The sequence below is a fragment of the Chaetura pelagica genome, unplaced genomic scaffold (genome assembly GCF_000747805.2).
Source record: "Chaetura pelagica isolate M959 unplaced genomic scaffold, ChaPel_1.0 scaffold311, whole genome shotgun sequence".
NCBI classification, from domain to species: domain Eukaryota; kingdom Metazoa; phylum Chordata; class Aves; order Apodiformes; family Apodidae; genus Chaetura; species Chaetura pelagica.
The window spans coordinates 141,268-154,964 of record NW_009952152.1 but is presented as its reverse complement, the minus strand read 5'-3'; the positions used below and the strand labels follow the sequence as shown (position 1 = coordinate 154,964).

The following is a 13,697-nucleotide window of genomic DNA, read 5'->3' as shown; positions in this document are numbered from 1 at the left end:
GACAGCCAAGGGCTAAAAGTGCATGTCCCAGGGTCCTGTGAGGCTGAGACCACCATGGCAAGTACCTTTGGACTGTGGCAACAGTGATGACAACAGCTTTGCCACCCACCTTCCTTCCACCCACCCTGGGGGTTCAGCAAAGCCTTCCAGTGTTTGCTGGGGGAACGTGGCCTCCTCAGAGAAGCACCAACCATTCCCTTTGGCTCCAGGACATCCAAGTGGTTCCCACGCTTGGGCCCTACTTAAAAGCACCCAGGACCACCCTGCAAATCCAGCTGCAAAGCTCAGCTGCCCAGGGCTGGGTTTGGCTCTCTTCTCCCAAATCCCAGAAAGAGGAGCAGCTCCAGAGGTGATTCCATGTGGCTGCACATCCTTCTGGCTCAGTCTGTCTCCAAGCAGCTCATCAGCTGCACCACCTCTGGGGGGGAACCAAAGAACAGTCTTGCCATAACTCCTGGAGCAGATGATCTTCCTAGAGAGTCCCCTTCTCTCTCTCCCCACCTTGAGGTTTCCAAGGGAGGATAATAAAACTCAGCTGCTCATAGGACAGTATTTCTCATGCTGAAAATTCCAAAGGAAAACCAACCAAAACAAAAAGACAACATCAAAAAATAAAACTTTCAAAAACCAGTAACTAGTGCCATGACATTCTTTGTTCCACAAGGAGTCCCCGAGCTGGGCTCAGCTGTCTGCAGGACCCTTCTCCCTCAGGCAGGAGCTGAGGCTCTTGTTCCCACTCTGCTGTGCTTCCCAGGAGCCCTGATCCCTCTTCTCTGGACAAAAGAGCTGGAGCAGCAGCTGCTGAGCCGGCTCCACCGGCGCCTCCTTCCCGGGGCTGCAGGGTGGTGACAACCACAGCCCTGGGGGGGGGGTGGGAAAGAGAGAGGGGAGAGGGATGAACCAGCCCCCTGGATGCAGCAGGACCTGCCCCTGCCTGTAGGTGGGTTGGAAGGAGGGTGAGCACAAGGCTTGTGGGGGCAGAGGAAGCAGCAGGAAACTGGTCCCCTCGGTAGGGAAAAGCTGGGGAAGGGTGAAGAGCCAGGACTGGTTTGGGGAGGGTTGGGGTGTTTCCTTTGCAAAGAGGGAGGGATTTCGGTGTGAGCCCGGGATGGGAGGGCCCAGCAGCACTCACCTACCATCAGTGACAGCGACAAGGCAGCCTGGCTACGTGGAGGACTCTGTCTCCTGCTTCTGTTTGGAGATGAGCTGAGCTTCCTTCAGCGACAGGTAAACCTCCTCCTGCGGGTCGTAGTAGTAGAACTTGCGGATGTAGGAGATCAGGGGCCTGGGGGTGGAAGGGGCAGAAGCTTTAACCCCGAGACACAACCACACCAACCTCCAGAAAGGATCACCAGCACTTCTCCTCCAGCCCTCCAGCAGCTGGGACCCCAAGGTTGTGGGACCAGTAGGTAACTCCTCCCTCAGGTGGTCACGGCTCCCACATCCCCACACAGCCCAGGACGTTCCTCGGGCTGAAGGAGTCAACTGCTCCTGCCCAGAGCCCTGGCTGCAGACACAGACACCTTCTCACTGCCTCACAGGGAGGGTCAGGGTGGGAACCAGAAGGACTTGTCCCCAGGCCAGTCCTTGAGACTCACTTGGGCAGCGGGAGCTCCGGGATGTGGTCGATCCGGACCAGCTGCCTGATCCGGAAGCGGCAAAGGTGCTGCAGGGATTTGACATTGCTGAACCTGGAGACTGGGTACAGGAGCTGCACGGGTGTTGGTGGGAGACCTTGGGAGAGAAACAACATTGGAGAACAAGTGTTAGGTTAGACAAGAATCCCTGGAGCTCTAGGCAGGGCCGTGTCCCCCCACAGACCCCCCACGAGCCCGTTGCTTCCGAGTCACTTGAGACCAGGAGAGCCAAACCTCCCCAGTGCTGCCCCTTGGGCTGCAAAATGTCCCCAGTCTTCCTCACCAGGCCACAACAGTTCTGCTGGCACAGGGTGGCTGTGGAAAAGCAGATCCCAGGGCACAGCAAGCTGCTAACCACCCCCTTCCCCCTGGACTGGCAGATGAAGCATCACTCGATGCAAAGCAGCAACAGAAAGGAGGCAGGGGAAAGGCCAAGGAGAGGGCAGGCAGCACAGGCTTTGCTCTGCACAACCCTCTGGGTAGCTCCAGCCAGGCATTAAAAACCAGGGGGGGGGATTTGGTCAGCTCAGGCTGTGCCAGAGCTGCTCATTCTTGGGGTCACGAGGCTGGGCAGAGGTGGTGGCAGCTCCACCCCAGCAGCTCCCCACGCCAGGAACAGCCTGGCAGGGCTGAGAGCACAGACATCCCAACACCCCCCTGCCCCAAAACCTCCTCCTCCCCCAAAGTTAAGAGCAACAATGGAGCCCACAGAGCAGGAGCACCAGGAAGGATCTTCAGGAGCTGGGTTCATTCACAGCACAAGGTTTTATCTGTCTTTACAGAAGGATTCAAAGCCAGTTATACTCTAACCCCCTCCTGCTGCCTTGTGTCTGAGGGCAACGGAGTGAAAGGAGAAAAGGGAAAGCTCTTCACACTAAGATGGGCTCAGAACTGCTCCAGGCAGCTCAGGAAGCTGCCAGCCAGCTTTTCAGAGAGCAAAGAACAGCAAGCAATTGAAGGCTGGATTCTCTCCCCCTCCTCCTTCTCCTACCAAAAAGGAATTAGCCTCTGGGAGCTCAGCCAGCAAGGATGGGGAGGCAGCACCAGCCCCACATGCCCCAGGGCCAGCAGCCAGCACTCTCAGCTAGCCACACAGGAGCTGGGAGCAGCCCCTTCCCCTGAGCACAGGAGAACAGCACTAACCAGCACCCCAGGGAGATGTGGATCCTCACTGTTCTCCCCCTAAAGATCAGGCAGCAGGGTGGGACTTTTGTTCTCCAAGGATCAAGGCACCCAAGGGCCAAGCTGTACCCAGAGGGGAGCTGCAGGACCCAGAGCCAGCAGCAGGGCTGGCTGGTGGCTCTGAGGGACACCAGGCAGCCAGGGACTCCTCAGCAGGTGCCCAGCACCATTTAGGGGGTATATTTTCTTTTTCAAGGATATATTTCTGGAGCAAGTCCTTCCTAAGGTATTTGCCTGGAGTTTTAAGCCCTCAAAGCTCCATTCTGGAGGGGAAGGGATCTCAGGATCAGGAATTTGACGTGTCTTGCAGTGGAAAGGATGTTTTGAAGGCTGGGTCCATTCCAACACCAGCTTCTCATCCCTCTCCTCCCCAGAATGGGGCCCTGTTCTACATCAGTTTTCCAGTTATTACAGCAGAGGGCAACACTGAACAGGTCTGGGCTGTGACCCTGCCCGGAACCCTGAGGAGGGCAGAGCAGCAGCTGATCAGAGAGCACAACATCCCCGAGGCTGGGGGTGGGACTCACCGGGAACCCTGGATCGGAGGAAGTAGAGAAACTTCCCATTCTTGGAGTGCATGATGGCTCTCTTGATGAACTCCACCACTGACTGGCAGCGGTCCTCAAACTTGGGGTGGCACCACAGGCTGAAGGTCCCTTCCAACAGAACAGAAAATGTATTATATATATAATACAGGGCTCCAGGAAAGCTGGGGAGGGACTTGGGACAAGGGCAGGGAGGGACAGGACAGGGGGAAGGGTTTCAAGCTCAAAGAGGGGACATGGAGATGAAATCTGAGGAAGGAATTCTTCCCTGTGAGGGTGGTGAGAGCCTGGCCCAGGTTGCCCAGGGAAGCTGTGGCTGCCCCATCCCTGGCAGTGTTGAAGGGCAGGTTGGATGGGGCTTGGAGCAGCCTGGGCTGGTGGGAGGTGTCCCTGCCCATGCAGGGGGTTGGATGTAGATGATATTTGAGGTCCCTTCCAAACCAAACCATCTGTGATTCCTGTGACTATAGGAGCACTGGTGCAAGAGGAGACATTTAGTCTCAAGCCTGATGTTCTCAAAGACCAGGTGAATGCCCCAGGGTGACTATTCTTAGGGAGATGGGACATGGCACTAAGAGGAATCACCAGTGGCAGCAGCTTGAAAGGACCCTGTTCCACTGGAACCAGCTCTGCAAGAGCTGAGGACACACAAAGACATGACACGACCACTGCAACCCAAGCATGGCCACTAGTCACACTTGCCTGCACTTGCACACAGCCTGAAACCACTGCTGGATCTCAAACCATCCAAACCTGCTCAGACAAGAGCACCAGCAGATGCCCCTGCACCTCAGCACTATCCCACCAGCAGCACTCCCACAAAAAGGCAGCAAAGAGGGATGATCCAGAGGCTGAATTCCTCCTGTGCCAGCCCTGCAGCTGGCAAGGATCCCTTCTTTCAGAGCAGGCAGGGAGCAGCTTCATGTTCTTGGCCAGCTCCAACACCTTAATTCAAATGACTGTCAAGTAAACAGTGAAACTGGAGACAGGCAGCCCAGGGAAAGCAGAACCCCTGGGCTGCCCACAGGTCTCTAAATAGGTTAAATTTAAGCCTCAAGTCAGAGCAGTCTCAGGATCTCTTTGTGCTGCAACCAGACACCTCCTCCCTGCAGGTGTCCGTGAGCTTTATTGGGAAAAAAAAAGAAGAAAAAAAGAAGAAAAAAAGCCTGTCCCCCTGCCATGGACCAGCCTGGGAACAAGCACCTGGGTCAGCACCTGCTGAAGATCCAGGATCAGCAAGGACAAAAATAAGTAACTCTTGTTGGGGATCTCAGATGTGAAGGAGCCCTTTGGATTGGGCAGATGCACAGGGCAAAGCACAAACCCCAGCTCCCCCAGCCTGCCTAGAAAAGGACAAAGACATTCTGGTTTCTTCCTCTCATCTCCCTGAAACCTGAAGGTCAAGCACTTCTCTTTGCCACCCCCCCCCAGCCTCACCATTTGTCACCTTCACTGGTTTCCCAGAGTGCTCAGCTCTGCAGTTTCTTGTGGTGCTGCAGAACATTCAGCACCAGGAGCATCAGTCCTGGGGGGTCCCAGGGCTGCTGAGGCAGAGCCAGACCCTGCCCCCCGAAACCACATCCTTGATGGGAGCCCACAGGGAAGCACCCACCTCCATCCAAGCAGTGAGGACAGATGAAGGGAAGGACTCCTGGCTAAGGAAGCTCTGAGAATGGATGTAGCCCAGCCCAAAATAAGAAACTGGACCAGCAGCAAGAGAAGCCTGTTCCAAAACTCAGTTATGAAGAATTTTCCACTGCACAGGCAGCCTCACACCCCCTCCACCTGCAGGAGCTTCTTGCAGTGGAAGGACAAAGGGATGAAAATCCTTCCTCCTCACAGCAAGCTCAGGGGAAACAGCTCTAAATCAATCCTGGGGCATCTTTCCACCAGAGGGGCTCAGGACCAGATGTGTTGCCAGGTTGCACTGGAAGAGGTGTGGGAAGACAAGAGGGGCAGCCCTGGGACAAGGGCAAAGGGGAGACAAAGATGAGCTTTGCTCTGCAAGGTTGGAAAGCCCTGCTTTCTGCAGCAGATCAGGGGGGACCCTCTGAACCCATTATTTGCTGGCCCAAATACTGACAAGGCTGTCATTAGAGCTTGTCCACTGGTTCCAGGGCACTTTCCCCTGGGCCCTGAGCCTCTGGGGCACTTTGCTGGCCCGAGGACAGCAGCTCTGCAAGGGTTTGGCACAGAAAACCACGGGTGAGGATGAGCAGTGTGGGGGAGGTGAGCAGCAGCTGCAGGAAGGGCACAAGTGGTGGCCCAGGAGTTCCCCAAGTGAAAACCCATTGTAGTGAGGTTGAAGACACTGCTGAGCAGCCCTTGGGCAGGGGGACAGCAAGGCAAGGTGACAAGCCAGGATATCAAGAGACCTCTTATCTTTCACAGGGAAATGGGCTTTGTTTTGGGAAGCACTGGAGGTGCAAATGGTGGCTCTGCTGTAGGTCACAGCTCAGTGACAGCTCAGTGACCTTGGGCCACCATCATTTTTGGGTCCAGTTTTCCAAAGCAAGGCCTGAGGCCGGGCACAGGGAACTCCTGTATTCCCCAGTTTTGTCAGAGCTGTAAGGAGAGTCACTGCCTCAGGCACAAGAAGCCAAGTCAGATGCAATTTCTAAGGCCTCTTGCAGAACCTCAGCACAAGAGTGAGGACACTTTGCTGCTGCTGCTCCTTCTCCTGCCAGCCCCCTGCCCAGAGCACTGTCCTGGCACTTTGTGACCAGGCTGGTCCCCAGGCACAGGTCTCCAGTGTCCCCAGAACCTCCCATGGCTCTCACCTCTGTAGTGCTCCATCCTGGTGTGATGGGTGATGCCCTGAGACCGAAAGCTGAGGCTCAGGATGTACCGAGGGTCAGAGCTGTCTCGGACCAGAAAGGATCCATCTGGCTTCCCCTTCAGCTTCATCTCTGCATCCTCCCAGTTCATGGGCCCCCAGTACCAGCCGCACTAGGAAAAAGAGACAGCCAGAAGGTCAGCAGATGCTGGCAAGAAAGATTTTTATCTGCAGCCAAACGCGACGCGAGTTGCTCTTGTTGGTGATTCCCTTTCAGTGCCAACATGGAAGGGTCAGGATGTATCCACCCTGGAATATGGATGGCTGGGACTCGTTGCTCCTGGATGAGAGCACATTAGCACATCAGCACATCCCTTACCAGCCAGAAGCAGCAAGAGAAACAGATGAGACCTTGCCACCCCTCCTGTGCACAACAAAATGCTTTTCTAGACTCAGAGACCTCACTGGAGGTTCTCTCAGTCCTGTCCTTCTCATGCGCCCAAGTCCAAAACCAGGACGATCGGTCCCTAAAACCAGAGCCTAAACCCACAGTTTTCTCCCTCTGGTTGCCACCACCCCCCTCCACACCCTGGTTACCTTCTCCAGCTCTCTCAAGCTGGCTGCAAAGCTGCTGGAGTCCGGGCGGTAGAGCGGGCACTGGAGGGGCGGGGGGGGCTGCTCAGGCGTCGCCTCCGGGGGCCGCAGGGGCACCACCCGTGGGAAAGCATCTGCAGAGGGACAGACAGCCCAGGCCCTGGTCACCACGAGGAGCTCACCCCAAGGAGAAGTCACCCCATCCTCCCTGGGGTCAGGGCAGAGCGTGGAGGGGCTGGGCTGAGCACTGGGAGGACAATGTCCTGGTGAAGGCACCGCCTGGCTCTGCCAAGGTGACCAGCTCGGTGACTTCACCTGCTCTTCCCTAACGTTAGCTCAGGGGAGGGCAAGGGCAGGGCCAGGTGGGACAGGCTGGGAGGAATGGGGACACAGCCTGAAAGCCCTCTGGGTGCTGAAGGACACTGCAAACAAAAGGGTGAGTGCAGAGGGAAGCCCCTGGTTCAGCTGGGGGGCATGGCCAGGGCTCCTGCTGCCACAGCCCCTGACACCCACCAACACCTGGCACAGCAGGGACTGGGGCCGCTGAACCCAGGAGGAACCAAGTAGAATGGGAGCTGCTGGATTGAGGACACAGCTGGTGCAACCACCAGCTTCAGCAAAACCACTGTGAGCAACGACACCACGTCACTCAAACACCAGGGCTGTGGCACAGCAGTGCCTGAGGAGCCATAGCTCCAAGGTCTACCAAGAAATCCCCCAAAGTCCAGGTCCCTGAAGGGAAGAGCCTGAGCTGTGCTGCTGAAGCTGAGCTGACCTGGGGCGTGGGGTGGAGGAGGTGGAGGCAGAGGGAAGGACTGCAGGGAAGAGCCCATTGGACCCACTAGCACAGATGCAGGCAGCGTCCCACTGATGTCATCTAGGAGAGAACAGAGGGAAGAGAGATTCAGGAAACAAGAGAGCAGTGAGCCCAGTGCTGGAGAGCACCTGGAAACATGGCCTGAGGAGCTGGCACTGGGCACTGCCTGGAGAACAGGAGATGGAGCTTCCAGGGAAGCTGTGGCTGCCCCTTGAAATGTTCAAGGGCAGGTTGGACGGGGTTTGGAGCAACCTGGTCTGGTGGGAGGTGTCCCTGCCCATGCAGGGGGGATGGATCTAACTGATCTTGAAGGTCCCTTGAACCCAAACCAGTTTGTGACTCCATGATTTTATGGTTCCCATCAGCCTCCTCAGGCAGATGCTCCAGACACTCCAGCTCAGAGCCACACACACTCACAGACACTCACACACACACTCACTCCTCAAGCCAAGCAGTCCCATTTCCAGCCCAGTAAGCTCCTCACATGCAGCTGGCAGCACCAGACAGGCTGTTAGAGGAGATTCCACAGCCCCAGCACACGGGATGTGCAGGTTAATGTGCTGCTTAGGTTGACTTTACCCATCCTAAAGCTGCTCCTGCTCTGAGGAGCCTCCTCCAGAGGAGGACATGGCAGCTACACTGGGCTCCACTGCCACCAACCAGAGAGCAGAGAAGGAAACTGGCCTGGCTGGGCCATGGGCAGGAAGGGGGGAGGTCCCCAAGGCAGCAGAATCACCAGGAAACCAGCACATCACATCCCACCTGGTGCTGCTCCAGCACCACCCTCCCCTCCTGGCTGATCCATGAGAAATGCTGAAGCCTCCAAAGAACAGCCAGAAATCCTCTGCTGGGCACCCTTGGGACCCTGCTCCTCCAGCCCTACCAGGGCAGTTCCTGTGCTCCCAGGAGATGCAGGGCCAGGGATGCTCTCCAGAATCATACCGAGCAGGCTGAGGCTTCTTCGTGGAGGGGGTGGAGGAGTTGGAGGGTGAGGGGAGCTCAGGCCTCGTGGGGAGATGTCCACGTCCACCAGGGACACCGTTTCACCTGCAGGGTGGTGGAGCAAGACTGTTAGTGTGGCACCTTCACCAGGGCAAGTCAAGCACAGGAAGGCAGGGGGGAGAGGAGAAGGGGCAGTAACCTCTGCAGGGCTTGGAGGAACATTTAATAATCAGCTGTTTTCTAATCAAATTTCCTGCCACACCCATTTTGAGACAACACCCAGCTCTGCTAGCACAGCCCAGAGGGTCAGGCAGCAGGGAATGACACCAGCACGTGTGCCTGAGCCCCAAGTCCAGCTCCAGGATGTGAGGAGAAGGCACCAAGAGACCTCTTCATCCCTGAGGTCACATCTGGGATAACACTCTTGTTCATGCCAGTCTGAGTTTGCCTCCCAAAGCCTTGGATGATCAAACACCTCTTGCCCCAAAAACCACAAAGGTACCAGCTCTGAAAATGAACAAAAGGGAGCTGGACAGGCTTTGATATTAAATAACTGGAATTCACTGAGGCCTAAAGTACCCAGGATGCTGCCTGGGGAAAATCATGACACAAACTAAAGTGTCTAACTTGAAACCAGAAAAGCTTAAAATGAATCTGAAATCACAGGAGGGAAATGAAGCCACCAAATCAAGGTCAAAGCATCAGCCTGAGTACAGGGCTGAGTCAAAAAGAAAACACCAAAATCCCACAGTGAGACCCAAAGTGGTGTCACCAGCACACAAACCAAATCACCCTGAGCACCTGAGCTGTGGTCTCAAGGACAATGAAATCCGGCTGCCTCAGATTCCAGTTCCTGTGGGCAGGGAACTCCTGTTCTGCTCCAGAAACCATACCCAGCATCATCCACCTCTTGGTAAACACCTGACAATGTCCCTACTGTGCATTACAAGGGACAATATTGACTCAGCTTCCCCTTCTGCTTTTAAAAAGCCCTGTCTAATAATAAGTGATGTCCAAATTGGTATTTAGGGTTGGTTATTATCTGAGGTACCTTCTCCCTGGGGGATTTATGGGTGTGAGCACACACACAGGCAGCCACTTTTATTTCCACACCCTAAAAATAAAGTGGCTGGGCTGCATTCAACTGCTGCAAACAAAATAAGAGGGGGTTGCAGGATTTCAGCTCTCAAATCCTTCCCAACCATGCAAGTCGGGCCAGACATCTGAATTCTGTCCTGTTCTGGTGGTCCCTGTCTCAGAAAATCCTCTCTACAGCAGCTGGTAAAGAAACTGAGTCCTCAGGTGAGCGAGACTGGAGAAGTCAATGACAAACCAAAGCTATTTAACTCCAGACATTCACTCTGGGGACACTTCAAAGGTCTTCTGCAAAGAGAAAGCTCCTATGAGAGGGCACTGCTGCCCTTCCATCAACTGGCAAAAATTGACATAAGCAACTTTTAACATAGTTAATAGGATAAACCAACAATTGATCAAACCAACCTCCCAAACTTAAAGCAAAAACTTGCCAACTCCAGGCTCTCCTCTGTAGCCTCTGCAGAAGAGCAGCTCTGCACACACCTCAGGTACCCCCATCACCAGCAGGCAGAATTACAGTTTTTATACCCACAGCTTCCCCTGCCAGCAGCTGACAAAGCAGCAGAAGCAGCTTTTGCTTTCACCAGCCTTGATTTGCTAAACAAATGCACCTGAAACTCAGAGGAAGCAAATCACACCATGAGAGGAGCACATCCTCTGCATCCTGCCCCATCACCAGGACATCACATTAGCAGGGGGGCTGGACTAGACAATTTCTAGAGGTCCTTCCAACTCTGACAATTCCGTGATTCTGTGGCCACCAGAGAGATGTGGGGATGGAGCAGAGAAGCAGCAGCACTAGGGCTGAATTGCCCCCAAGTGACTCCACTTTTGCAAGGGCTGAAGAAGCCACAAGAAGAGCCAGGAGCAGAGGAGCAGCTTCCAGTTCCAAATGCTCTGCCTCACAAGTCACTTCTGGGCAACTAAAACCAGTTCTCAGCTCATCCTCACTGCTCTCCAGAGCGGGATTGGTCCCACTCAGGAACAGAAACCACACACCAGCTCCTGCACCCACCTCTCAAACCCCTGGGCAGCCTTGCAGCTCTGCCCCTTCCCATCACACAACCCCATTTCGATTCCCCTGCCCTGCTATAAGCCCCAACATCCATTTATTTTCCATCTGACCTTCCTGACCAGCCACGTAAAACCCCACACAGCTGCTGGAGGCAGCTGCCCTTCAATTCCTACTCATGCAAGTCTTGGGTGTCTCCCCAGGAAGCCCCCAGCCCTGTGGTGACCACAAGCCCACAAGCCCAGCTGCACATGACCATGACAAGGAGGTTTTTTTACACTACAGCTCTCAGCCACCGACAGGGCAGGACTTCCCCCTCACACCATTTATAAAACCAGCCAACTTCCCCCCCGCAGCAGAAAAGGGAAGGTCAGACACCAGCAGGAGGTGAGGAGAGGGGGGGGACATGCAAGGAGGAGGAGGGCAGAGCTCCACCAAGGAGGTTTTGGTGCCCGGCGCTGTCACGCAGCGGAGCCGCCGAGGTTGGCGTGGGCTCCAGGTGGGAAGTGGGGCTGGGTCTCAGCCCCCCTCAAACCATGGGAGGGGAACACCCAACTGCACTGGCCCTGCAGGGGGGTTTCCCAAGCAGCCCCAGACCTTCCCCTCTGAAAGCACAACCTGAACTTGTGTTTCAACAGGCGGGATTGCAAAAGGCTGATGCACAACAGCTGCGTCCTTTGCAGCTCCTCTTGGTCAGGGTTTGGGGACAAAGAGGACAGAGGGAATCCACAGGGATCTCCTATGCACTTGGAGGTAACATTCAGGGCTCTTTTCAGAGTCAAATGAAACACCAAATTAAATCTTTCCAATCCTTACCTGTGAAGAGGGGGCTGAACACAACCGGGGAAAAGGCACTTTGAGTTCTTGTCAGTCTGTGTTTCCTGTGGGAAATAGGAGAAAGAGTTGTTAGCAGATGAGGAGACTTGGTGGATCCCACCCGAAGAAGACAGCCTGTGACCTTCTCAAACCAGCAGAACCTCCCCCAGCCTCTCCAGAAGCTGGAGGCAGCTCCAGTGCTGTGTGTTGATCCAGCTCCTGCAGCAGTGCTGTGGCCTAAGTAGGGCAGCCAACCAGTAAAGCTGGGTCTCCGTCCTGCTACCAGGCAAATCTCTAACTAGGTAATTAATAAAGTCTTTGGAAAGAAAAAACCCCAAGCACGTCTGGTAACCAGAGCCAAGGAGCTGTTTCACAACAGGCCTCAATGCTGCTCCTCTGGGTCAGGCCTTGCCAAATGCCTCTGACAAACAGGTTGGGTCCTGGGCTGTGCCTGGAGTGACAAGGGCCCCTGTGCCACCTCTCTGGAGGACACCAGCTCCACAGGGGGCTCGAGAGGCATGTGAGGGGCAGGGGAGCTAGACCTGGAGCTGATGAGATGGGTGGAAACAGCTAAAAACACAGCTCTGCCAAGGTTTGCCTTCCCAGCCAGTGGTTTTACACCAACACTGAGGCCACCCAGTGTCCTCCCCACACAGATCCATCCCCCCTTCCAGGGCTTCATCCAGATCATGGAATGGTTTGGGCTGGAAGGGACCTTAAAGATCATCTAGATCCAACCCCCCTGCATGGGCAGGGACACCTCCCAGCAGCCCAGGCTGCTCCAAGCCCCATCCAACCTGCCCTTCAACACTGCCAGGGATGGGGCAGCCACAGCTTCCCTGGGCAACCTGGGCCAGGCTCTCACCACCCTCACAGGGAAGAATTTCATCCAAATATCCAGCCTAAATCTCTCCACTTCCAGTTTAAAGCCATTCCCCCTCATCCTATCACTTCATGCCCCTATAAAAAATCCCTCCCCAGAGAAAATGCTGTGAAACTGAAGCACAGAGTATGGCAGCCTGAGGTCTTGAATCTGTGGTTGAGGTGAAACATCCCTGGTGCCAAAGACTCACTCCCACCTTACACCAAATGCTTCTCATGTCCAGGCACCTCTCTGGGTCACACAGCTGCCAGTAAATGTCCAGTACTCTTAACTTTGCAAATAAAAATACTAAGAGCACTCATCATCCTAACATTTAAAACCCCATTAAAATGTTTGGAGGTGTTTTCATTTTAATCCTCTTGCAGCTACTCCAGGGTTGGGTGTTTCCCCCAAGGAGAACAACTCACCCATTATCAGCCACACGTGCACACACACATTTTTGGACTAAGACCAACTCACCTGATGGCAACAGCTCTGTTCCCACCCAGCTCAGTGAGGAGCACTGCTGGCATTTTGCTGCCACCAAAACAGCTTCATTTCCTGCCAATGTTTTCACAGCCTATGATTTCTCAGACTTCTCATTTCTAGCAAGCTCACAGCAGCAGCAGGGTAAGAGCAAGGAATGATTCACACAGACCAAATCTTCCACTTCCCACCTCAGTCCCCACCACAACCACCACCCTCCATGCTTCCTTCTCCTGCCCTCAAGTTCTGCAGCATCCAAGTGACACTGAAACTCGTGCAGAAATAACTGTGACCAGTACCTGAAGGCTGCTGCACTGGGTCAGTGCAGCCCTGAAGAGCTGGAGAAAGCCAAGGGTGGACCTTGCCATTCAGGAATGCTACGGGCAGATCCTGCATGGATTTATGCAGACAGAACTGGGAAACTCCTCAGGCTCCAGCAATAAGGATGTTTAGGGCCAGTTCCCCACGAGCCCTGCCTTCACTCATCCCAGAGCACCATCCTGATAACACCAAGGGAAGGTTCACCCCACCATGTCCTCCTTTATGCACACTAATAATAAAAAAAACCCTCACAAGACTTGGGTACCAAACCAGAAGTGACCTGCAGCAGGTGCCCAGGTCCTCCTGCACCCACCTGGCTGCAGAACCACTGCCCACCCCTGTCCCCTTTCCCTCCAGCCACCTCTGCAGCACAAACTGCTCCCAGCAAAAAGGGCCATTTCGTTTTCACACAACCTTTAACTGCCCCCATCCAGGCCCGGGGTGAGGAGCTCCACGATTACTTTCTTGCAGCTGAGCAGAATCCAAGTATTGATCTTAGATAATGGGGCTGGTTTCCTTCCTAAGTGCTGCAGGAGGCAAAGCTGCACCACGTTGGCCTCCAGGACCGATGGGAAACTTGGGCAGCAACTCCAAATACCAGGAATTCTGCCA

At 54.8% G+C, this 13,697-nt stretch overlaps 1 protein-coding gene across 1 annotated transcript; it reads right to left on the bottom strand.

Moving 5' to 3' along the window:
* Positions 1-1,164: 1,164 nt before the first annotated feature.
* Positions 1,165-12,811, bottom strand: SOCS7 (suppressor of cytokine signaling 7). Its single transcript, XM_010006983.1, has 9 exons — positions 12,759-12,811; positions 11,417-11,481; positions 8,494-8,598; positions 7,510-7,611; positions 6,738-6,868; positions 6,145-6,313; positions 3,347-3,475; positions 1,599-1,734; positions 1,165-1,285 (listed from the first exon to the last, which is right to left on the bottom strand). The coding sequence occupies exons 1-9, from the start codon at positions 12,809-12,811 to the stop codon at positions 1,165-1,167; spliced, it is 1,011 nt and encodes a 336-aa protein (XP_010005285.1).
* Positions 12,812-13,697: the final 886 nt, after the last annotated feature.

What these genes read in the sequence shown, in the direction of transcription:
- SOCS7 (XM_010006983.1), bottom strand. Translation starts at nt 12,811, where the DNA reads ATGCCAGCAGTGCTCCTCACTGAGCTGGGTGGGAACAGAGCTGTTGCC. An exon ending in TCCTCCACCCCACGCCCCAG is followed by an intron (nt 6,869 to 7,509) that starts GTCAGCTCAGCT and finishes GTCCCTCTGCAG; the next exon opens with ATGCTTTCCCACGGGTGGTG. An exon ending in CAGGATGGAGCACTACAGAG is followed by an intron (nt 3,476 to 6,144) that starts GTGAGAGCCATG and finishes TTCTGTTGGAAG; the next exon opens with GGACCTTCAGCCTGTGGTGC.